The following is a 26,261-nucleotide window of genomic DNA, read 5'->3' as shown; positions in this document are numbered from 1 at the left end:
ATATTTGCTCTATTATTTGTATGCCATATATTTTTAGATTTAAATTAATGAAAATACTGACATGTTTTATGAGAAAATGTTTACAAAAGCAAAAGAAAATTTTAATTCAATTCTTTAACATTAAACTGGCCATATCTAGTCTGAATATTCTACCTGTTTTATGATCAAATCAACCAGATATAGCTTATCACACATACTCAGCAACATTATTTGAAAAATAAACATAGGCGTAGGAGTGGCTGTGTGGTAAGTAGCTTTCTTACCAACCGCATGGTTCCGGGTTCAGTCCCACTGCATGGTACCTTGGGCAAGTGTTTTCTACTATAGCCTTGGGCTGACCAAAGCCTTGTGAGTGGATTTGGCAGACGGAAACTAAAAGAAGCCCGTCGTATATATGTGTATGTGTGTATGTTTGTGTGTCAGTGTTTGTCTCCCCAACATCGCTTGACAACCGATGCTGGTGTGTTTGCGCCCCTGTAACTTAGCGGTTTGGCAAAAGAGACCGATAGAATAAGTACTAGGCTTATGGGGTTGATGTGCTCGACTAAAGGCGGTGCTCCAGCATGGCCACAGTCAAATGACTGAAACAAGTAAAAGAGTAAAAGAGAGTAAAAGAGTACATATTTAGCTTTATGACTACAATCTTGGTTGTGAGTCTAAGAAGTTTGCTTTGCAACAATGTGATTTTAGGTTCAATACCACAGTATGACACCTTGGATAAGTTGTTTGCTGAGTTACAGGTTGCCTGGAGCTTTGTAAGTGAAATTTAATAAGTGGAAACTGGAGAAATCTGTCAATGTGACCATTTTTGTTCTTGAGTGGTAGATTTTGTCCATCTCCCAGTTTGATGGTACACCACCTGATTCTTCAGTATATTAAGCAGAAGCTTCTCTGTTGCAAGTATTTAGACTTGATCTAAGTCTGTAGGTATAGAATGGCTGAATGGTATGGAATTGTAGTGTAAAACTGGGCAACTATTATTTTCTATAACCTAAATTCAACCAAATTCCAATTGAGTTACCAAAAGGCACACCAAACATTTATTAGATATTACAATATAACAATCAACTTACTTGTCCTTTCCAAAATGTATTACAAAATCTCAATGGACGTCGGTACTTGCATGAAGAATCTCTATAAAAAGGAAATTAAATTTCAAAAACAATGAAATTTATTAAAATATATTTATAAACCAAATGTTTTAGAAGAACTGAAGAACAGGAACATAACCATGAGCAACATATTTGGATAGTTTTCTTTAAAATTCCCAAATATTTATCACAATTTTTTTCAAAGAGAAATTCATTTTGGAAGGATATTTTAAAACTAGGCACAGGCTATGGTAGAAGGTATGTTGCCTAGTGGTCAAATAACTAGGCTCTTGATTATAAAGCAGTAGGTTTGATTCTTGGTCATTGGAAATACAACATCCTCCTGAGCAAGGGACTTTAATTCCTCCAATCTAGTTGGCAGGCAAAATATTAGGATTAATAGAGCACTATCAACATCAAATTAGTGTGACAATATTAATAAGTTATTAGTATGACCAAAACCCTTTAGACATGAAGAGGGATACATTTCACAGTTGACTGCTAAACCCTACATATTCCCCTTTTTTCACAGACTGTATTAGAGGTGGAAATTGGAAACCTTGTAGTATAGCTTGGCTTAAATCAATATAATTAACACAAAATATTTGCAGCATAAAAATGTTGAAAGGTTTTGGCAGCAACAAGGTTAGATATAGCCAATGCTCTTTGGATGATGAGTCTCACAACGGCAATGAGAAATGATTGAGACTGTTGGTGATTTGCTGTGCTTCAGAAGACACACCAAGCTTTGTGAAATTGTAGTTGTGGCTAGTGCTGGTGATACATTAAAAGAGCCTGGTACCCTCTGAAGTGGTTGACATTAGGAAGGGCATCCAGTAAGAGAAACCAAGCCAAAACAGGACTGGAACTTGGTGCAGCTCTCTGACTTACCAGTTCTAGTCAAACTAACCCATGCCAGCATGGAAAATGGATACTAAATGGAGATGATTTAAGTGCAGATTAATATATATGATATAGTAAATCAAAAGTAATTTTTAATCAAATGAAATTATATCTGTAATTTGAGTTAATGATAAATTTTATCAAGTAAAGCAAGAGAGATAACTTCCAAATCCAAATTGATTAAAAATTGTTTGGTGGTATGAAGTAGAGAGTGAATGTCTTACTTGGACTTAACAAACCTAAGAATAGTTGTGAGAATAAGGCATTTGAATGAAAAACGTGCACTGATTCACCAATTTAAAATAATGAAATAGGAAAACTTCCTGTATTAATGATAGCTAAGTGGAGGCTAACATATTCTATGTAGTAAATCAATATTCCAAGAATTAAAATACCAATTCTTTTCCAGGCCTTTTATCTATATAAATTCACAAAGTAATAAAATAAACTTTGTTAATACTGTATAATGTTCTGAACTTTTTATTTTTCAGAAATTTATTAAAAGAATCTCTAATTAAACTCAAAGACACATTAAGAAAAACTTTCTTTTATTAATTCTGTGATAACTAACAATAATTATATATTGGATTCAGTATTTAAGTGACTATAACTCATGAATAACCCTAATTGATTAAGGAATAATGAACTCGAGTCAAACATGCAAAAATGTTAGATGTTGTACTGGCAACAGTTAATCCAGTTTCTTCAGATTCCAAACTGATCGGTTTCACAAAAATTTGACCTCCTAGAAATAGCTTCTGTTTCAAACGATGACCAAAACAGCATGGTGTGTATTTTAGCATTATCAGTCATAATTATCAACATTATCATTATCACCACTATCATAATTATCAATGTGCTTAGCAACATTTCATCTATCTTTATGATCCGAGATCAAATTCAGCTGAAGTCAACTTTGCTTTTTATCCTTTCAGGGTCAATAAAATAAGTAACTGTGAAACACTGGGGTTGATGTCATCAACTAGTCTCCTCTACTACTTTGTCTTTCAACAGTATTTTTTCCCATTCTTTACAATCTCAGTTCAAATGCTGCCAAGGTTAACTTTACCTTTCAAGGTTGATTAAATAAGTACCACTCAAGCACTAAGGCTGATGTAATCAACTGGCCTACTCCCACCCAAATATCAGGCCTTGTGCCTATAGTAAAAAGAATTATGATTAGTAGCAAAAAATAATTACCTGCGATAAATGACAGATGGCATCAATGTCAAATAGTAGTTCATAACAACAGCATCGTAAATCGCAGACAAACTAGGATCAACACTTGGTTTGTAACCTAATAAAATGCAACACAGAAGCTTAATTATTCAGAAATACAATCCAAACAATATTCAACATTTAATTAGGGATCAATATTAACCCTTTAGTGTTTAAACTGGCCATATCCAGCCTGAATATTTTTTCTGTTTTATGTTCAAACAGGCCACACCCAGCCTCTCACACCTAGCCACTAACATCATTCTAAAAGTAAACAATTGCTTCATCAAAATCTCAAAATTATGAGACAATGCATGATTAATTCAAAAGAATATGAATAAATAAGCATTACATGTGACTAAGTAATCCGAATACTAAAGGATTAAAAAGAAACAGAAATATTAGAAATAATTATGTGGTGAGGGAAAGGGAAAATGACAAAGTTTATCACAATGACAAATATTTTAATCATTTCAGTAAGCATGGGAGATAACTCCATGTATGTTTAAGCTTTATAAGGCCTCCGCAAAGCATAAACTTCATTGTATTTTCCAACCAGTTATGAGAAAATAGGTATGCTCATTTGTAATAAACAAAGAGACAAATTTTAGGGAAACTTTTAGTAAATGCAGAATGTAAACTAATATTTACACCTTGTCTTCACATGCTTTCTTCTCTTTCTCCAAGGCAATAGTTCTATTAAGGATAATGTTTAAAGTATTGTGAAATCTTTGCAATGTTTACAAAGCAGAAGATTTTTCTAAGTTTTCACATTAGATATTAAGCATTATTAACATTTAATGTGTTATTTGGTGAGGGATCAAATCAGAATGTATTTGATTTTATGTAATAATGATGATGATCTTTTCTATTATAGACACAAGGTCTGAAATTTTGAGGGACAAGGCTAGTTGTACACTGAGTCCCATGCTCAACTGGTACTTGTTTTATAAGCTGTTAAAGGATGAAATTCGAATTCAGAACATGAATAACTAGAAGAAATGCCACTAAGCATTTTGTCTGATGTTATAATGGTTCTTTCCACCTTAATAATGGTTTCAAATTTTGGCACTAGCCAACAGGTTCATATGGGGTGGGACTGGCTAGTCAATTACATAAGCCTTAATAGTCAACCGATGCTTATTTTATCAACCCTAGAAGGATGAAAGGCAAAGCTGACCTCAGTGTATTTGAACTTAAAATGTAAAGATGGACAAAATGCCAGTAAACATTTTGGTTGGCATGCTTACAATTCTACCAACTTGATACCTTAATAAAAAGGGTTAGAAGAATTTTGGCACAATGCCAGCAATCCGAGATGAAATTTATGGATAATATTGATTTGACTGGTACCTCAGATTTTGTCCTTAATGGTTTATTCAAAACCATTAAGAGCAAAACCTATGATCCAATTCAAAGTAATATTGTTTGTATACGTGTGTACGTACATACATACATACACAAATTTTTTTTTTATCATTATGTAGAAATAATTTCTTTTATATTTGGATAAGAATTTGTACTAATAATTTGCTCATTACTTTTATAAACAAATTATTATTGGTTCAAATGCTAATGGCGTTAGATTTGATTCAAACTTTTCCGCAAATAGAACTCTTGAGACTTAGAATGCAAACCAAAATCTACTGTAGAAGAAAATACACTTACATATTATTTGAAATAGATTTTATGCCAAAAAAAAAAAAAAATCTAAAGGAATCAATGATTCAAATCAGCCATATCCGACCCAAATATTCAATCTGTTTTATATTCAAACCAGCCAGATCAGGCCTCTCACACCTACCCTAAAATATCATTCTAAAAATAAACAATTACATCATTGAAATCTCTCAGCAACAAGATAACATAAGAGAAATTCAAAACAATGTGAATAATTTAAGCATTGCATATCTTTATATATAAAACTGAAGTTGTGTGAGAGTCTGTCTCCTCCGATTTAGATTTCTAACTACTCCCACATTTTGCGGTGCAGTTTAACCAAAAGCGGGTATCTTATAGTCGTGATTCATATTGAGCCCTTCTGGGTATTAGTGCGTGTCTACGAGGAGTCTACGATTTAAAAAAATTTCCCATCATTTTTCGTTTTTTTTATGCATTTTTTGCTCGGTTTATATAAGGGAAGTAACTCTCTAAAAATGCTTATATAGTTATTTCCCTTACAAACCCGAGCAACGCCGGGTGATACTGCTAGTCCTTAATAATGTGAATAATTAAGCATTGTAATCTGAAAGCTAAGGGGTTAAAGTGGTTCAAAAAATGTAAAACCTTACCTTGATAGGGTTCAACAGTTTCATTGAGGAATGTTGGTAGCCATTCATAAATTACAATGTTCTATAAAATAAATATAACAATAAATACAGATTCAAATTCTACAAGAAATTGTGTGGTTAACAAATTTGCTTCCCAACCATATGGTTTCAGGTTCAGTCCCACTGTGTAGTAACTTGGACATGTGTCTTCTATAGCATTTTGGGGCTAACCAAAGCATTGTGAGTGGATTTGGTAGGTGAAAATTGAAAAGTGTGTGTGTGTGTGTGTCTCCTTGTCTTGACAGTCCATGGTACGTTTATGTCCCTGTAACTTAGCAGTTCAACAAAAAAGACTGACAGAAAAAGTACTAGGCTTACAAAGAGTCCTGGGGTCAATTTGCTCAACTAAAGGTGGTGCTCCAGCATGGCTGCAGTCAAATGACAAACAAGTAAAAAAAAAAAATACTGTCTTTATGTATGACAACTATTTCTCAGAACTTATTTTCATATCAAGGTCATAGTAGCAAGCAAAGAACTGTATGCAAGTTGACAAGGATATACTACATGTAGAGCAGAATATTAAAAAACAAAAAAACCTTTCATTCCTGCATAAATAGCTCTGGGTCAATGAAAAGACCTCTATATGGTCCCTAGAACTACTAGGATCATATAGTATTTTTGCAGCCAAATATTCCTTAAATTATATCTGTTATATTTCCATTCCCATCTAAAAAGGATATTTCACTTTCAGTCCTTTTCATTAAGGCAGTACTGAATGAAACTGCATTAAATTAGCTAATTCTGAAATGCACAATATCACAAGAATCATACTAACTTTGTTTACATTCATTTTGAAGGAAGTGAAAGATTATGTAAGAAAAAGAACTAAAATTCCCTATTTTATTATTCCTTTCTTGCTCTGTAACAGAATCATTACAGGACTGGGTTTTTGACTTAGAAATTTTCAACAAGATACTTTAGTACATAAATTTCCAAAGATTATTGAATCATAGAAAAGGTTTTGTAATAACAAAGAAAATAACATCTACTCTTACTCTTTTACCTGTTTCAGTCATTTGACTGCGGCCATGCTGAGCACCGCCTTTAATCCAGCAACTCGACCCCAGGACTTATTCTATCAGTCTCTTTTTGCCGAACCGCTAAGTGACATAAACACACCAGCATCGGTTGTCAAACAATGTTGGATGGGATAAACACAGACACACAAACACACACGCACATATATATATATATATATATATATATATATAATATATATATATATATATTATATATATATATATATATATATATATATATATATATATATATATATATTATATAAAATATTATTCGAGACAAAACCACTATTTTGAAAAACAAACAAGGAAAGACTTAATCAATACATAAAATTTTAATAAATAGTCAAAAAAACCGCCACTACAATCGTTTCTTGTCTTGATCGACAATCTTCAGGTGGACTTCCAATAATTCAGTAATTTGACACTGAATTATTGGAAGTCCACCTGAAGATTGTCGATCAAGACAAGAAACGATTGTAGTGGCGGTTTTTTTGACTATTATTAAAATTTTATGTATTGATTAAGTCTTTCCTTGTTTGTTTTGCAAAATAGTGGTTTTGTCTCGAATAATATTTTATAATATTTTACTATAAAATCGATTTAATCCTAAATCTGATTTTTTCCCTGTAAATTTGGATTTATTCCCTAATATTTATTATTTATATATATATATATATATACGACGAGCTTCTTTCAGTTTCTGCCTACCAAATCCACTCACAAGGCTTTGGTTGGCCCGAGGCTATAGTAGAAGACACTTGCCCAAGATGCCACACAGTGGGACTGAACCTGGAACCATGTGGTTGGTAAACAAGCTACTTACCACACAGCCACTCCTGCGCCTAATATAGATTTTTTTTTAAACCTGTAATTTCATACCTGAGACATTAAAATTATTGAAATGTGGATTATAACCTACAAAATTTTGCAAACACATGTAGTTGAGTGAAATATATTACTTCAAGGTGATATTTGCTCTTTTATTTGTATGCCATATATTTTTAGATTTAAATTAATGAAAATACTGACATGTTTTATGAGAAAATGTTTACAAAAACAAAAGAAAATTTTAATTCAATTCTTTAACATTAAACTGGCCATATCTAGTCTGAATATTCTATCTATTTTATGATCAAATCAACCAGATATAGCTTATCACACATACTCAGCAACATTATTTGAAAAATAAACATAGGCGTAGGAGTGGCTGTGTGGTAAGTAGCTTTCTTACCAACCGCATGGTTCCGGGTTCAGTCCCACTGCATGGTACCTTGGGCAAGTGTTTTCTACTATAGCCTCGGGCTGACCAAAGCCTTGTGAGTGGATTTGGTAGATGGAAACTAAAAGAAGCCCATCGTATATATGTGTATGTGTGTATGTTTGTGTGTCTGTATTTGTCTCCCCAACATCGCTTGATAACCGATGCTGGTGTGTTTGCGCCCCTGTAACTTAGCGGTTTGGCAAAAGAGACCGATAGAATAAGTACTAGGCTTACAAAGAATAAGTCGTGGGGTTGATGTGCTCGATTAAAGGCAGTGCTCCAGCATGGCCACAGTCAAATGACTGAAACAAGTAAAAGACAGTAAAAGAGAATAAACAATCACATCCTCAAAATACTGAAGTTTCAAGATAATGCAGGATTGATATAAAACAATGTAAATAAATAAGCATTGCATTTGATAGAATAATTTGAATGCAAAACGGTTAAAATGAATAATGTTTTATATTTACCTGTAATGAAGCAATTACCCAACTTCGAGCTTTATAAAATAATCCATCAGCATTCCTTTCAAAATGTGGATTAAATTCATCAACAAGGTAATTGTGCCACCGAAAGAACAACACACTTAGTGTAATAAGAGCAGGATTTTCATGTGCATGGTGATTACCGAATTCTGAAATTCAATGATCAGTGAATCATGTTATTAAGTGGTGATAACAATTATAGTTTGGTTGAAGTTGGTTTAAATGCTTACTTCCCTTTGATATGTATAAAAATTATCATACTTATTACATTGTCAGCCCTCTATGTTTAGCCCCTGGTGAGCAATAAAGAAATAACATTGTCAGTGCCATCTTGACTTTATTTTTATATCCCTGAGTTATTTCCCTTGATCTTTGCAGAAGTGCATGCACACACAGACACGCACATACAAACACATACCTATATGTTCTATCACTCTTTTACTCCTTTGTCTCAGTCATTTGACTGCAGCCATGCTGGAGCACCGCCTTTAGTCGAGCAAATAGACCTCAGGACCAGCATCGGTTGTCAAGTGATACCTCCCTCCCCCTCTCTCTCATATATATATATAATACAAAGTAAGTTAGGGGTTATGGATGTAACCCACTAAGGGATATTATCTATCCAATATACTATTGGAAAAGTACCCAGATTCTTAATACATAAATGTTTTTAATTGCAATGCAATTAACTCATTTATTGTATTAAACAGGGGAAGGTAAAGAAATATTTTTACCATAAATTTATAATACAAATAAGAAAATGGAGAAACAAATTTAGTTTGTTCATCAACTTTCGGATATTAGAATGTTGGATTATTTATTCATTTAACAAAATGAGAACCTTAATAGATTACATATATATCTTATAATTCAATACATATAAGATAAGAATGCAAATTATAAAAATCATAATACAAATTATTGAAATCATTAAATCACTTCTTACAGCTGTTTCAGCCTATGGTTAAAAGTAGTTATTTTTATTTTTATTGCCTATAGTTGTCAACATAATGAGGTTATAGGCACTTAAAAATAGGGTACTTATGGTTATATATATATATATATATATATATATATATATATATATATATAACCATAGGCCTCGTCAGAGGTTATAAGGGTGCATGTATGTTTGTGTATATGTGAGTTTTATACGGTTTATTTTTGTAAATATCTGTTCATGTCTTAACTTACAATTGTATTGATTATTGTAGGAACTCTTTGTTTACATTTAATATCTAAAAGTTAATTTAAAGATATACATTGTTAATACAAGAGACTAACATGATTTATTTACTTAATAATTAGACCTTCTATTATCTAACAACAGATCAAGCATATAAATTCAAATGTATTAACCAGTTAGAAATAACTTGTGATTTAAAATAATCGCTCCCTAATCCCCAATAATTTTGAAACTCTAGAATATTAATATAACATAAAGCATAGCTATTATAGCTTATCTATCATACATAATCAAAAGCTTTATTTTTTGTTGAATTATTCTACGATATTATATTATTTAGATGGATATAAATACAAATATAGGTATAATATTAACTTCAACTTTGACGAAAAGAAAAAATACTCATTTGAATTTTACACTTGAACTTGTTTGTATTAAGAGGATATATATACTGAAAACCATAGTCTAACTGTATGTTTTATATATTTATATGCATGTATATTTGTATACATATATGTATATATATATATATATATATATATATACATTTATTTGTATGGATTGTTGATTGTTTATCTGGTATTATAATATTTGATATGTTAGAATCTATTATAATATGTATTGTCAAGTGAAGATTACTATAAATATAATAATATTGTTATTATCGATCAACATAATATTATTATTATTAATAATTTATTATTATTTATGTGGTCATAAGCATAGACATGTGTATATGTTCCAGTATATGTGTGTATATATATATATGTATATGACGAATGCTATATTTACTTGGACCTATTGTTTAATTGTGTTTATTTATGTATTTTACACATGCAAAAGTATATACACTCTCCTTATGTATGTATATGTGTATATATGCATATGTCTATATGGATATTTGTTCAGATTTTTTATATACATTAAATAATACGTGTACCATGTTTAATGTATTAATATTGATATTTTAAAATTCCTTATAACCTCTGACGAGGCCTATGGTTATATATATAGGTACCCTTATATGGTTATATATATAATTACAACTGCTTAAAAAGAATCTTACAATATCATGAACAATTTTATGATTTTATTTAAAATTCTGAATCCATGCATATTCTCTGATGAAGGAAATGTGGATTACTGAAATTGGCAAGGATTTACCTATACATGTCTTCACACGTTCCTGGATGTATCCGTAAGATTCTTACTGGATGTGTTTGAGGACTTTGCTTTTTGATTGTGAACTATCATCTCATTAGCTTGAGACGGATCTTTTCGGTTTGAACGGCAGTTTTTTCTAGCGGTGTCATATGAAATTGTCACTCATAATTATGACCCTAGTATCGATCTATTGCATTTCAATCTATTTTAGGTCACTCTTCAAAACAAAGTTGCTTTATGGAACTCATTTTAACAAAACTTTTTATTTATTTATCACCCAACGAGATATGTCTGCACCACCAGATATTTGTGAACCAGTTTTTGTGTGTCCCACAAGAGGAGTCAATGCTAGATGTGTCGAAACAGTTGTCGTGATTAATATTATATTCTCGTATATTCCATCTTTTGTCTTTCATTTGTTATTTACAAATATATATATACATATATATATATACATATAAATATATATACAACATATATATATATACACACACACACATATATATACATATAAATATATATACACACATATATAAATATATATACATATACATATAAATATATATACACACATATACATATAAATATATATACACACATATATATAAATATATATATACATATAAATATATGAGAAAAAGAAACAACAGGAATCAGAAGCCAATGGAGGAGAAGCCGCTGTAGAATCAAAACAGGTGAGTAGTAATCCTTCATCCATCTTCATTACGTTACAACATTTGAACAACATACCTGGGTAGCTGTCTCTCCTCCTCCTCCTTCCTCTCAGGCAAGACTGTTTAATCGAATGAGTCGCTTCTTACTACTTCACCCTACCACTTCAGTTATTGTTATCTCAATAACTAAGGTCACTCACATATTATTTTGGTCAGTCCTAGCAGCTGTCCCTTAGTTGTTATTTTGCCAACTATCTAAATTACTACTAATCTGGGGTCAATTCACTCTAATTAACTACCCCCTATTGTAAACTTTCTGGCTTTCAGCATCTGTTAAAAAAGATTATCATCTTTGGATTGACAGAATCTTGAGATTGTCAGACAAAATGTCATCTTGCTGTATTTCGTACATTATGAGTTCAAATCCGGCCACAGTCAACTTAGCCTTTCACTCTCTTTGAGTTGATAAAATAAAGTACCAGCTGAGTATTGGGGGTCAATTTGACTAAACTGTCCTGCAAATTGACCTTGTGCTTAAATCTATTAGAAGTGGTCAGCTGGTAGAAACATTAGCATTCCAGACAAAATGCCTAACGATATTTCTTCCAGCTTTATATTCAGAGTTCAAATGCCACCAAAGTCGACTTTGTCTTTTATCCTTTTGGGGCTGAGAAAATAAGTACCAATTGCATCACCTGTGCCATTGGACTTTCAAAGAGGTCAAATTGTTGGTGCTCATATAGCAGGTGCTAGTGTAATGAAAACAGCCAAAATATTTAGTGTATCAAGAAGTACTGACTCGAAAGTAATGACAGCCTTTGAGAAAGAGGGAAAAGCCTCCTTGTCAAAACAAAACTCTGGAAGAAAACCAAAACTTTCAGATTGGGACCATCAGACTATTACGCGAATTGTTAGAAAGGATCACAAAACTACAGCTCCCAAAATTACTGCAGAGCTTAATGACCACCTCAAGAACCCAGTTTCCACAAAAACTGTTTGTCGAGAGCTGCACGAAGCTGGATTTCACGGAAGGGTTGCAATCAGAAAACCACTACTTTCAAAAACAAACATTGCAAAGCATTTAGAGTGGAGTAATAACCTACAGAATTGGTCCCTAGAGCAGTGGAAGAATGTTATTTTCTCGGAAGATTCATCCTTTACTTTATTTCCGACCACCGGCCGTGTATACATGTGGAGACAGCCAAAAGAAGCATTTGTCCCAGACTGTCTTTTTTCAACTGTTAAACATGGAGGAAGATCTGTGATGATCTTGGGGAGGGGGGCTATATTTTGGAAATCCGCCGGCCCAATGGTTTCTCTTCACAGCAGAATTAATAGTCAAGACTATTTAAGCATTTTATCTGATCAAATTCATCCTATGTTTGCGGAACTGTTTCCGGAGGGAAATGCAGTCTTTCATGATGACAATGTACCAATTCACACAGCTAAAGTTGTTAGTGAATGGCACAAGGAACATTCTAGTGAAGTTGAACATCTTGTCTGACCACAACAGTCCCAGATCTCAATATTATTGAACATTTATGGTGCATTTTAGAAAAAAGTAAGGAATCAATATCCTCCTCTATCATCACTACAAGAACTGGAAACTGTTTTAGCTGAAGAATGGACAAAAATTCCTTTGGAAACAATTCAAACTTTGTACGAGTGAATACCTAGTAGAATTCAAGCTGTAATTACTGCAAAAGGTGGTCTTACCCCATATTAAAATAAATTTGTTTGAAATTTTAAAGTGTTTCCATTATTTTGTCCAACCCCTGTATGTATATGTATCCAGGTAGAGTGAGTGGAGCAAGTAAAATCCAGGTTAGATATATTTCCAAAGTTAGCAGATCCTCTGATGTTAAGATTACTCTACAAGGTGTACTCAGCAATCTAGTCATCAGGCCAATGATACCTTAATTATATGAAGGTTACATTATTGTTAAAGAATCAAGAGTTAACTCGCCTAACATATTTTAAAATTTATTATTTTTCATGAACTTTGTTTTTTATACCTACTACAGACTGTTCAAAGTTTACAAACTTCCTTCACTTAGATTCTTGGATCTTACACACACACACACACACACACACACACATACTCATACACATATGTATAACATCTCTAAAATTACATTAGTTATTAGCAATAATTTTGTTTTTAAACTGAGACTGCTACTAATGAATATAAAATCAAAATATTTTTATTAACTTACTCCAGTATTTTGATGCATCTGGGTAACCATGGGAATGACGTACTGGAAATCTCCATTCACCAAGTCTCATCGTGTTGAAAGAAGGGAATTTGTACCACAGGTCATCTGCATCCAATTTACCAGTTTTCCAATCTCGAAGAATATTAGCAGTCACTTCGTTGTTCCCATAGATAGAACTACCATCCAAAAAACTGGTTACTTGATTTATCTGTAGTTATTGATTTTTAAATATGAATTTCAACTGAATTAAATTTTAATTTACTTGGAGTGGAAAATAATGTAATATTAAATATATTTGAAGATTTTGAGGCAAATGACCAATTGGATACTAGAAAAATCAACCAATAGGCCAAAGGTTTGCATGCTATCCCCTTGCATTGATGGTCAAGATAATTTGCTTCTTGCATCACAGTTCACTCTATGGCTACAGGTGTATCCCAGTTATTTAAATTCACATATCGTATTAACCTCTTAGGACCTCACCAAAAAAGATTAAGTAAAATTCCTTCATTGAGAAGAAACTGAAGAAAAACAAGTGCTCAGTTCAAAGCAGATTGTTAAGCATCCACATATACTAGTCTTGTATATGGGCTTATAAGGAAGCAGCTATGTGGTGGTATTGACTTATGAGAAATAGCTGACAAATCTCCCTCGAAACATAGTCCTATCTTCAAACTGGACATAATGGATAATCAGATGGACATGGTTTGAATACCTTTAATTAGGCTTGGATTAACCAATGAGTAAAATAGGCACACTCTTAGGCCACAAAGTTTTTTCTTTTAATGCTGGGTTTATAAAAGGGAAAACAGTGCAACTGAACTGGGTTTTTAGGAAAAGTGTTGACAAATTTGCATTTCTTATAAGTAAATTCATTTATGCTGCTTACTTCAAATTAATATTATATACATTTAAAAATAGGTCATATTTAATATAGTTGTGACATCAGGCCTGCAGGATAGCCTGGGAGGAAACTGAATTTTTAATTTATCATTTAGTACTTTTGTCTTAATGTACCTTTGTTTGACTGTTTTAAGGTACCTTTGTTTGACTGTTTTAAGGTACCTTTGTTTGACTGTTTTTAGAGTATCTATTGGTCAATCCAATGATTAAAAGCAACTTTAAGCAAAATAATTGGCTCTATGGATATTTGTTATTCATGAAACATTTAGCTATAGTTTCAAACTATAGCTTTGCTCTTGCGGGAAACAAGAATACACTGACAGGAATACAAGAAATAGACGAGCAGGATTACATGAAATCACAGCCGTGAGTCACAGATGCTGCACTGGTGACCTAGATACTCTCTTTTACTCTTTTACTTGTTTCAGTAATTTTGACTGAGGCCATGCTGGAGCACCAACTTTAATCGAGCAACTCGACCCCGGGACTTATTCTTTTGTAAGCCCAGTACTTATTCTATCTGTCTCTTTTGCCTAACCGCTAAGTAACGGGGACCTAAACACACCAGCATCGGTTGTCAAGCAATGCTAGGGGGACAAACACAGACACACAGACACACAAACACACACACGCATATATATACATATATACGATGGGCTTCTTTCAGTTTCCGTCTACCAAATCCACTCACAAGGCTTTGGTCGGCCCAAGGCTATAGTAGAAGACACTTGCCCAAGGTGCTATGCAGTGGAACTGAACCCGGAACCATGTGGTTGGTAAACAAGCTACTTACCACACAGCCACTCCTGCGCCTATATATATTTCCTAATTACAACAATTTGTTGCTTAGAGTGAATATCCAATGCATGTTTTGTCTTTGTCAGTTCCTTCTCATTGAGCAAGTGACAACATATTGTATATTGTATTGAAGTCAAATTTTTCAGACCAAAATTTACAGCCAAAAATTGTAGGTTGACTTATACACCAAGACAAATTTGGAGGGCCAAAAATTCCATGTGAAATGTTGTAGGGTTAGAAAGGTAGTGACGACGCTTGAGTGTTTACATAAAATATAGTACAATAAATATATCTACTGATATGCTTTGTACACAAACAGTGAGTGGCGTGGTGGTAGGGGGGCATCCAATACCTAATACTTCGTAATACCTTGTTGTTTACCTCCTACACCAGGACATTCCTATTTATTTATCAAATATTATGAATATTCAAAATTAAAATAACCTAACCATAGATCATGATACAACATGGACCATATAACTTATTGCTCTGCTCTCCCTCACTTTGTTTAGCCATTAATCCTAATTTTCACAAAGTTTATCAAGATTCTTTTCACCAGTTGCACATAGATCAAAATTGCTACTGAATATGAGTTATTATATAGGCTTTCTTGCTTCTCTTTGTTACTACCTAATTAGCTACACCCAAAGACGCTCCTCAATAGCACAACTCAACTATTATAATTCCATCTACAAGTAGGGTGCTCTAATAGCAAGGGTACTCAACCATTTTTTTATCTATGGATACCTTTGCTTTCTATTTTATTCTGATGGACCCACAGAGCCATTCGATGTTTAAAAACTAGTTTCAGAGATACTTCTTTCAAAATTCTTATTTTGTTTTTCACAGGTTCAACTATGTAAAATGCTGGAAAAAAACCTAGCTATTTCTTGCAATAAATACCAACACATACAGCTAAAGCAAAATTGTTTTCAGGGGCCTTTAAAATACTATTGGGGGATCCTCAATTTACTAGTTTGTTGCATGGGCCACCAAAAATCTTATATAAACTCTCAAAGGCCACACAGACCCTGGTTGAGAACCACTACTAATTAGGAATATTAATTAAATCAACTTCAGTACTTGACTGATGCTCTGTTTCATTGACCTTTGAAAGATGGAAGTCAAAGTAGACCTTTGCAAAATTTTCAATTCAGAGCATTAAGGGTTATAACTAAATATCACAAGCATTTTTACAATGTACAAATGTTTGTGACCATCAATCTATTGTGTTAAGGAATTAAAAGTACATGACATTGTTTGAAATCTATATAAAATGGTATGAGCTCTTACCTGTTTCCTTGGGTTGTTTGGAGAAACCCCAGATTGCCTGTCATAATCAGCACGTTCATAAGGTATAAAATGTCTACCACTACATTTGTCATCAAAGTCTTGGTCACATTTTGGAACTTTTACATTCAGAATTTCTACAGGACAGCCTGGTTCATTAGTGTTGGAAACTTCTAAGGTAAGGAACTCTCCTGAATATTAGAAGCATATGAAATTACTTTTGAATACACAAAAATTCACAGTAAAAAATATTTTCAGGTCATCATTTAGCATCTGGTTTTCATGCTGGCAAGAGTTGGACAGTTTAACAGGAGCTGGTAGGCCAGGGAAAAGTGCAAAGCTCTATTGTCTACTTTAGCATGGTTTCTACAGTTGGATGCCTTTCCTAATGCCAACCACTTTACAAAGAGTACTGAGTATTTTCTTTTTTTTTTTTTTCATGGCACCTGCATGGCAGGGTTTCCAAGTAACTGGCAAGACAAAAATCCTTCAACTGGGTGAATTGTGCCAACAAAGCCCCATATTTTTAGGAGAGATATTGCTGAATGAATTTCAGTACTTAACTGGAAAGTTAACCAATGAAAGAAAGATTTCTGCCCAGACACTACCTTTTGGGGGTCAATCATGTTGTTTGGCGATTTTGACTACAAAAATTATGAAAAACAAAATTAATTTTGATGAGATTTAAACACAATGTAAAGATATTCCACTAAACACAGTAAGGTCATTACTTTCAATCTACAATCTTTAATGCTTTGATTCCAAACAACCTGAGACTGCCCCAGGCTATGTGATACAACCTTCCTGTCTTAAAGTGAACTGAATTAAAAACTTCCATCAAAATTTTATGTATTGTTTCAAATACCACTCATTAATGATAAAATTATTTTATTAAATTCTTCAATATTTTCAAAATTATTTGGAATAAAGATAGCTGCAAGCATGGCTATGTGGTAAGAAGTTTGCTTCCCATTCACATGGCTCTGGGTTCAGTCCCATTGCATAGCACCTTGGGCAAGTGTCTTCTGCTATAGCCCTGGGCTGTGAGTGGATTTGGAAGACAAAAACTGACATCACACACATGACCTTGTGCGTACCGTTGGCGATTTTTTTTCCTCTGTCTTCCCTTCTCTGGATCTTTCCTTCTATGTTTCCAACGAAGAGCTCCGCTTTCCTGAGCGTCCAATAATTCTATATTTGTTCCACGTCCTCGCATTGTTGTGTTTTTTTGTGCTTTCTTGTTTGGATTAACTTTATATATATATACACACACACACACATACATACATATGTGAGTGAGTGTGTGTGTGCTGCATCTGAGTGCGTGTTGCATGTGTGTGTAACTGTGCCCTTGCCTTGAGATCTCATGATAGATATGAGTTTCATTATCACGCAATTTTCTGTGAAAACATGTCTGGTCATAGGGAAATACTACCTTACTTGGAAACAGGTGAGGGTTGGCAACTGGAAGGGCATCCAGTCATGGAAAATCCAGCTGAGCAAATTCTGTTTGACCCATACGAGCATAAAAAGTGGATATTAAAAACAATGATGAATGACAAAAGTATTTCAGAAATACGCTAATGGAAGAGTTAATACTACAATTTAGGGAACTTGATATTAATTCACTACAAAGTAATTTGATTAAAACAAACTTCTTAATGCAATTGCTCGAAATAGTGGGCAGAATCTTCCTTAAATCACATCAGAGGGAGGAGACAATAACTGTGATCCAAAATGCTGTATGGCTAGATTTCTTTGAAAAGCCAAATTGAATGATTCAGAATTATTTGTAAATTTTCAATAGGATATCTTTGGAACAATCATGTTAAATATTTTTTGACATTTACTTATTTCTAAATGGATTATATTAACATGTTAGCACGACAGGCAAAATACTTAGCAGTATTTCGTCTGCCGCTACGTTCTGAGTTCAAATTCCGCCGAGGTCGACTTTGCCTTTCATCCTTTCGGGGTCGATAAATTAAGTACCAGTGAAACACTGGGGTTGATATAATCGACTTAATCCCTTTGACTGTCCTTGTTTGTCCCCTCTGTGTTTAGCCCCTTGTGGGTAGTATAGAAATATATATTAACATATTCTTTGATTTACTGTAAGACTTGGCTTCAAATCTTGAAGGCTTGGTTTCAAAGAATAAACCCTAGCAGTTTCTTAGGGTATATACAGAGAGAGAGAGAGAGAGAGAGAAAGTGAGATAGTTCTTTCCTTTGAAAACAGACAGACATTATATCAGTTAATTTTAAATAACACAAGTTAATATTTACCAAAGTATGCAAACAGTGCAGTTTTATTTGTAGTAGACATTTTGCCAATCTTTCCCTGAAACAGCTCTCTGCTGATGTGTCTTGCATTTGGCCTATGGGAACCAGATGGCAAGTATGTTTGGTCTTCATAATGGTTTGGTAGATTAAATGCCAATGGGCGAACTAGAGAGGAAAAAAAGTTGTACTTTATAGAAACAGGCATGGCTATGTGGTTTAAAAGTTTACTTCACGAACACATGGTTTTGAATTCACTCGCACTGCATGACATCTTGGACAAGTGTCTACTATAGTCCAGGTCTGACCAAAGCCTTGTGAGTGTATTTGGTGTAAAGAAGCCTGTCATACGTATGCCTCACCGTCATACAAGTAATGTTGTTCAGGGCGGTGAGCTGGCAGATACGTTAGCACGCCGGGCGAAATGCGTAGCCGTATTTCGTCTGCCGTTACGTTCTGAGTTTAAATTCCGCCGAGGTCGACTTTGCCTTTCATCCTTTCGGGGTCGATAAATTAAGTACCAGTTACGCACTGGGGTCGATGTAATTGACTTAATCCGTTTGTCTGTCCTTGTTTGTCCCCTTCATGTTTAGCCCCTTGTGGGTAATAAAGAAACACATACAAGTAATGTTGCTCATTTCCATTCTTTCATGAAAAAGGAAGTCTGGTCACGGGGAAATATTACCTTGCTTTGAAACGGGTAAGAGTAAGCAACATGAAAGGAATAATGGCTGTAGAAAACATTCCTCGGCTAATTCCATCCGACTTATGCAAGCATGGAAAAGTGAAAGTTAAAACAATTATGAGGATTTAAACTAAGGAAAATATGAAAATTTTCCATGTCATTACCGTTTTGTATTATTGGAGAAAACATAGTGAACATTATATTTATAATTGATTTGGAATTGGTTCCCAAAGTACATAATATAAAGTTATATTTTTTTATATAAAGGATTAATTATAGTAACATAAATATTGGGTTGAAAAACATTTTGGATTGAAAAATGTCGAAGGTTGCCTATGAGGCTCAAAAGGGATTTTCGACCGAATATTTACATGCTATCACTTATAACTTTATGTGAGCTGGCAGATTCATTAGCATGCCAGACGAAAAGTTCATTGGTATTTTGTCCATCTATACACTGAGTTCAAATTCTGCCAGGGTCGACTTTGTCTTTCATCCTTTCTGGGTCTTTAAAATAAGCACCAGTCGAACATTGGGGTCAGTGTAATAGACTTAACCCCTCCTCGAACTAGTTGTCCTTGTGCTGAAATTTGAAACGATTATTTATAACTTTATGTATTTTGAGGGAACCAATTCGAAAACAACAAAAACACTTTTACCATGTTTTTTTTTTTGAAAGTTTGTGAATTCTCATGACATCAACAACATACAATATTGTAATATTGGATTTGCATTCTGATTTGTTATATGGAGATCAAAATTATTCTTCATCAATAGTTAAAAAGAAAAAATGGTAACTTACAAGCGGCACCCAATGATGGATTGGACTTGCTGTTATACCATCCATCAAATCTTTGACGTTGAATGTCTTTCTTGGTGGTGTTGAATGTAAGTAATGCTGTTGAAAGATTAAATTGCTTGATATAATAAAGAGGAATAAAATACTATTACACAAATGTATACAGTAATTTTACCTCATTTAAAAAGAGAAGATACAATGAACTGAAAATGCAACGTACATTGATATAAACATTATGGTTTGGATGTGAAGGTGGATAGCTCAGTTGATAGAGCGTCGGGCTCACAATCATGAGGATAACTGTTAAACAATAACACTTTAGATTTTTTTAAAAATTGAAGGTTGTTACTATACTCAACACGAAAGAAGTTGAAATAAAATTTGAATGATGATGGTGTATTTGCTGCGCAGTAGAAATGATGATGATGATGAAGCTGACGGCGGTGCCAATCACAGCCCGTCTTAAGTTCAAATACTCCTGTATATGCTTTTTTTGCTATTTTACGCTTGTTTTGTTGTTCCTAGACTAGGAAATAATATTTATTATTAATATTTTAATGGATTTAATGAAAAATTTTAAGTGTTCACATATATATATATATATATATATATATATATATATATATATATATATATATTTAAAATCCGTGATGTCGTGAATCCGCGATAGTTGAACCGCGAAGTAGCGAGGGATAACTGTATTACATAATTGCCAACTTATGGCTCTCTATGGATGAAGCACAGTGCGAAGAAAAAGTCTATAAATATAGAGCAACTATAAATTATCAAATATACGAATAGCATCTCGCACACAAAAAAAGGAATAATCAATCACCCAACTGTTTTCATGAGAAATAATACAAAACAGAGACCACAATGAGATGCTTTCAGAAGAAGCACAACGCTGGTTGTATACGGAACAGAGAAAGATTCTCCAGAATCTACAGGAGCAGTCCGTGTGTTGTGTACAATGATAATTTTTTTAACCCTTGAAAATAGCTAATACCAAGAAAACGGCCCAGGACGTAGATTACCATAACATCTGTAGTGGCTCTTGCATGCATGAAGAGGATTTGATCCACCATAGCCAAATTTAGATTAACACTGCAACAGAACTTTTCCCACGGTGGAACAATGGTTTTTCTTTGACAGCAGTTTTACATTTTCCAGATGCCTATAGCTAGGCCGAAATAATGTCTTCACCACTTGACCCTTTCTTGCCTCTTCTACTTCACCAAAAGCTAGAAGAGAGATAAGATCACCAACTAAATCTATTGTTCTCAATGATATATCTATCCTTCTGGATCTTTGTATAAGCAAGCACACCCCAAGCAAAAATTAGTTAGTCACAGTCGATGACGACTCGACGAGTTAGTCACCCCGGTGACAACGAAGTCTGGCTGATCAACCTTGGTCAGAGGGAGAAATGAAGTTTACTGTCAGCAACTGTGAGACAACGTCTCACACCCTACAACTCTCACTAGCTCTAATTCTGTTCTCTTACAACATCATTCTATCTCTCTCTTAATTACTACTAAATGAAGAGGACACAAACACAAACTTTACTTCGCATGCTTTTGTATTTATCATAACCTGCCCGTCGAGGTAAGGTATTGTAACGTAACGGTAAATATTTCCTTAAAACTTCGTGCATTGTTCATCTTTCACATCCGACAACATGCAATTATGACAACAAATTTTTATCGTCAGAACTGCTGACACCGATATTTCAATATAATGTTTACAAATCAACTCATCTTCCGTTACACATCTGAATTTAATTCTATATTGTTTCCTATTCATATTCCAGAATTATGCTGAAAGTTTTATTATCAGTAAATTTAATTTCTATACATCACTATGATAATCATGAAGACGCATAACATATTGATTAGAATGTTAAATTGCCGATATTAAGGTCGTGGATTAAGTTCCATGGCCAGGTGGTACATTGCATCTTTGAACAAAGCACTTCCCTTTATGTTAATTCAGCCCACTCAGCTGAAAAAAAGAATGAGCAGCAGGTTGGGAGGGGTAACACAGGAAGTCACTCGAGGTGTAACATGTTTGGGGACCTTGTCATGTACTTGAGGTCTTTGAAATTAAAAGGGTAAGAACAGAATATAGAATAAGCACTATTCTTATATTTGCAGGTTTTACTCCTAGTGAAAACCTTTAAAGAATATATACTTCTAAGGGTGCTAAAATTCAACTTGCTTGGGATGTCTTTGTGCCCCTTCCGGTTGCCCCAACTTCCGGTCAGCGCACCCAGCTGCTGACGTCATCCCACAGTCTTTAACCCCGAAAGGGATCCTGTGCACAGCGAACTGACATCCTATAAAAATGGTGTGGGTATGATTGTAATCTCAACTGCTTAATGCCCCAGAAACCAAGGTATGCTCCGGTTCCATGAGGATAAAAGCTCGAGACAAAAATACGTTGGTAAATATTTCATTTAAAAAAAAAAAAAAAACTTCAAGTCAATACCACCAAATCTGATATTAATCCAGTCGTTCAATTTTGTCATCGTGTTTTATGCTTGAGTAAGCTACCTGTTATCTACAAGGGATTACGTACTTATTTAAAGCTCACAAGTTAAATAATAGGAGTAAAACTGGAAGTTACACTCCTTCAAGATAGCACTTGCTTAGATACAATCTCCGAAGAAAATATATAATTATTCAAAGACAAATATGTTTACAATGACTATTTCATATTAGATGAGCGAATAGAAATGCATCTACATTTCCGGGTTGAAACGGTTACAGGAAATGCTTCCAAAAAATTTTTTCTGTTATAATCCAGGTATTGCCTAACTTAAGTGGTTTAGATATTGTTGAAGATGGAATAACAAGTAAAAAAGGAGGAATTATTTTCAACAAAGTTTTTAGTAACTTCATAACATACATGATCTCCAATGTGTTGTGTATTTTTCTTAGTAAATGTGTATGAAATAAAAGACTGATAATATCCAGAGAAAGTCAAGAGACGGGAGACGTTTTGGGATCTTTTCGGTTTGAACGGAAGTTTTTAACATAATTTCTAGGTAACTAAAAAATTTCAGACTTCGTATACTCGTAGAATGTGCTTATAAAACATCTTTTTCTCTTGGCTTTATTGAGAAAATTCTATAGTTTGTAAGATATTTGTTGTTGTTTTTTCTTCAATTTCTGCAATTTCAACCAATCACTGACGTCTATTGAGGTAAAAAAAACATTCTGTGCCGTATGATTGGGTTTATTTACATTTGTGAAGAAAAAAAAAGATATCCTTCCCCCCACCACTAACCCTAACCAACCCTAACCCTAAAACAGATTGAAATGCAATAGATCGATACAAGGGTCATAATTATGGGTGAGAATTTCATATGACACCGCTAGAAAAAACTGCCGTTCAAACCGAAAAGATCCGACGTTTTGTTTATGTGGACCTGATGACGGTAGCCTTTGATCGTGTAACGAGACAAAGTTCTATCCATTGCATATTTGAAAACATTAAGCTGGTTTATACAGGTTCATCACGCTAATCTGTTGTGGTTGGTTAAAATACCTATCATATGAATTAGTGGACATTCATTGAGCCCTGTGTTAAGATTAATTGAGTGTTGCACGGGAATTAGATCAAAGGTCCAATCATCTTGCGCGTAATATATTTCAAACGATTAATCCTTTATGTATTCCATAAATTGGTGCGACCAACTATTCACGAGCCACAGGAGTGAGAGCTTCTCATCAAGGCGAATTATGCCGATCCAGCCGTTTTCAGAGGAGAATGAATGTGTAATTGGTTGTTGGAGACGATGCAGTGCAGAACAATTATTCAGAATATTTTGTATAATATCCTCTATGTTTTGGGTTCTAAACCTACCAGAACCGACTTCGTTTTTTTATGGATTTGGGTCGATAACATCAATAGCACATTGAATTGATTCAATGGACTGTGTTATCACCTATAAAGTTTGGATTCGAGTGTAGTTGAAGGAAATCATAATCTTATCTAAGTTTCTATTGCTTACTTTTGTGAATAAAGCTTCTTTAAAAGAAACAAGGCGCACTAAGGCAGCAAAAGCTGAACCTCATTGACAAAGTGTACTTCAAGTGCAACGTTACTAACTACCAAGAAGTTAGCTGTCGGATGGCGTACAATTGATGCAATAAACGGCTACTGCTTCAGCGGCCGCAACTGAGAAAGGTTTCACCACACCAGGAATCTCCATCTCCTGTTAGTTTAGGTATCTTCCTAATTTCATGTGTGTATCTGCCAGTAACATCAATGCTTTGGGGGTGGTCTTTCTCCCCTGCTAAGGTGCAGAAACTCCAAAATATAACATCTTGTTAGGCTTGGTGGTCAGCCCAATAACAATTGCTAGTAAAGCTAATCTTACGTTAAGCATTACTGGTAGAGATTGCCGGAATGTATCCGTAAATCTTTTTAGTTTTGTGCTCAGAACACGAGGCATTTTGAGTCCCCATAAGACGTATAAAATTTTTTTTTAAAAACGTTTGAAATTATATATAGAACCGTTTATAGAACCTGAGAAAAAATGCTGATGTTAGATTTTATTTGCTACAGCAATTATCCAAAACGTTTATAATCAACTTATTAGTTATAGATAGATAATATTAAAGTAATTGACAACGTATATATCAATAAATTTTAAAAGTATTTATAAGAGCAAAATAGGCATTTATTTTTCATCTTTTAAAAAAATCATCCATTGTTGAAGACATGGTTGCTGATCAGTGGAGAACCAGAAGACAAGTCCCCCCTCCACCACACTTTTTCAGGAACGGGGGACAAACCGTCTTTTGTGTCCGCTACTTTTTTTCCCAATTAATAAACAAAGAAAATCTCACTGACCAGTCATATATATATATGTATAGACATTTTTAAATGTTTATTTACGTACATATATTTATATGAATATATGTAAACCCGTAGTTGCAATCGGTATTGAATTTTGTTCATTCGATATTTATATCCTTTTGCTAAAAGTTAAAAAAAGATCAACTCACCAATAATTTAAATGAGAATAGTATAACATTTTTATATGTATTTGTCTCAATGAATATAGATCATAAACAATACATTGTTTATCAAACTCACAATAGAATGCAAATAATAATATTTTCTTCTCTTGAATTTCAACTGCTTCCGTTTTTAGTATATATCTGTTTCTTTATTACCCACAAGGGTCTGAACATAGAGGAGACGAACAAGGACAGACAAACGGATTAAGTCGATTACATCGACCCCAGTGCGTAACTGGTACTTAATTTATCGACCCCGAAAGGATGAAAGGCAAAGTCGACCTCGGCGGAATTTGAACTCAGAACGTAACGGCAGACAAAATACAGCTACGCATTTCGCCCGGTGTGCTAACGTTTCTGCCAGCTCGCCGCCTTCATATCCGTAATTGTTAACGTCTCAAACATTTACATTGATCACGACACTTACAAAATCCATCACCTTTTTCAAGTGAGCTTTTACTGCACACGCATGGGTTCGGTTGCTCTACATTGAAAATGGGCAAATACCCTGAAACTAGTCTGCAAATGCCTGACCAGCAAGGGGAAGCGGCTGGCTTCCCCTGTTCGAAAGTTATAAAGGACACAGGTTCGTGTGTCACATAGCTAGCTAGAGGCGATGGCCTCTTGGAGGTAATCAACGGCAGCATTCGTCCTATATTTCTGGACTGCCATATTAGCTTGGCAATTCTCTTCTCACGTGACCATTGGCCGACTGCTAGCCCTTTTTGCGTCTGACCATGGTCACTGCCACATCGATATTCTTCCCTCTGCCGTAAGGCTTCATTTTCACACACGCCAGCTGAATTCAATTCGTCCCCAATCGAAAGACGCCTGCTGTTATGTCCTGTTATTAATATTGTTTTTTTTTTTGTATTTATATTCGTGTAACATCGTCTGTTTTTCCGTCCTTGTTTCGTATACATTCG

At 34.1% G+C, this 26,261-nt stretch overlaps 1 protein-coding gene across 2 annotated transcripts in view; it reads right to left on the bottom strand.

Moving 5' to 3' along the window:
• Positions 1 to 26,261, bottom strand: part of LOC115213405 (dual oxidase-like) — an 81,296-nt gene that overhangs the window by 46,724 nt on the left and 8,311 nt on the right. The window contains exons 2-9 of one of the 2 annotated variants that reach the window (XM_036504102.1): positions 20,309 to 20,407; positions 18,828 to 18,989; positions 16,545 to 16,732; positions 13,551 to 13,758; positions 8,296 to 8,459; positions 5,504 to 5,564; positions 3,195 to 3,291; positions 1,074 to 1,134 (exon numbers count right to left, since the gene is read on the bottom strand). In XM_036504102.1, the coding sequence (XP_036359995.1) occupies positions 1,074 to 1,134; positions 3,195 to 3,291; positions 5,504 to 5,564; positions 8,296 to 8,459; positions 13,551 to 13,758; positions 16,545 to 16,732; positions 18,828 to 18,989; positions 20,309 to 20,407 (1,040 nt within the window). The remainder of the gene's footprint in view (positions 1 to 1,073; positions 1,135 to 3,194; positions 3,292 to 5,503; positions 5,565 to 8,295; positions 8,460 to 13,550; positions 13,759 to 16,544; positions 16,733 to 18,827; positions 18,990 to 20,308; positions 20,408 to 26,261) is intronic. The other variant, XM_029782356.2, reaches the window with a different exon arrangement.

The sequence above is a fragment of the Octopus sinensis genome, linkage group LG6, assembly GCF_006345805.1.
Source record: "Octopus sinensis linkage group LG6, ASM634580v1, whole genome shotgun sequence".
Classification (NCBI taxonomy): Eukaryota; Metazoa; Mollusca; class Cephalopoda; order Octopoda; family Octopodidae; genus Octopus; species Octopus sinensis.
The sequence above is the reverse complement of the archived record's forward strand: the minus strand, read 5'-3'. Positions and strand labels throughout refer to the sequence as shown.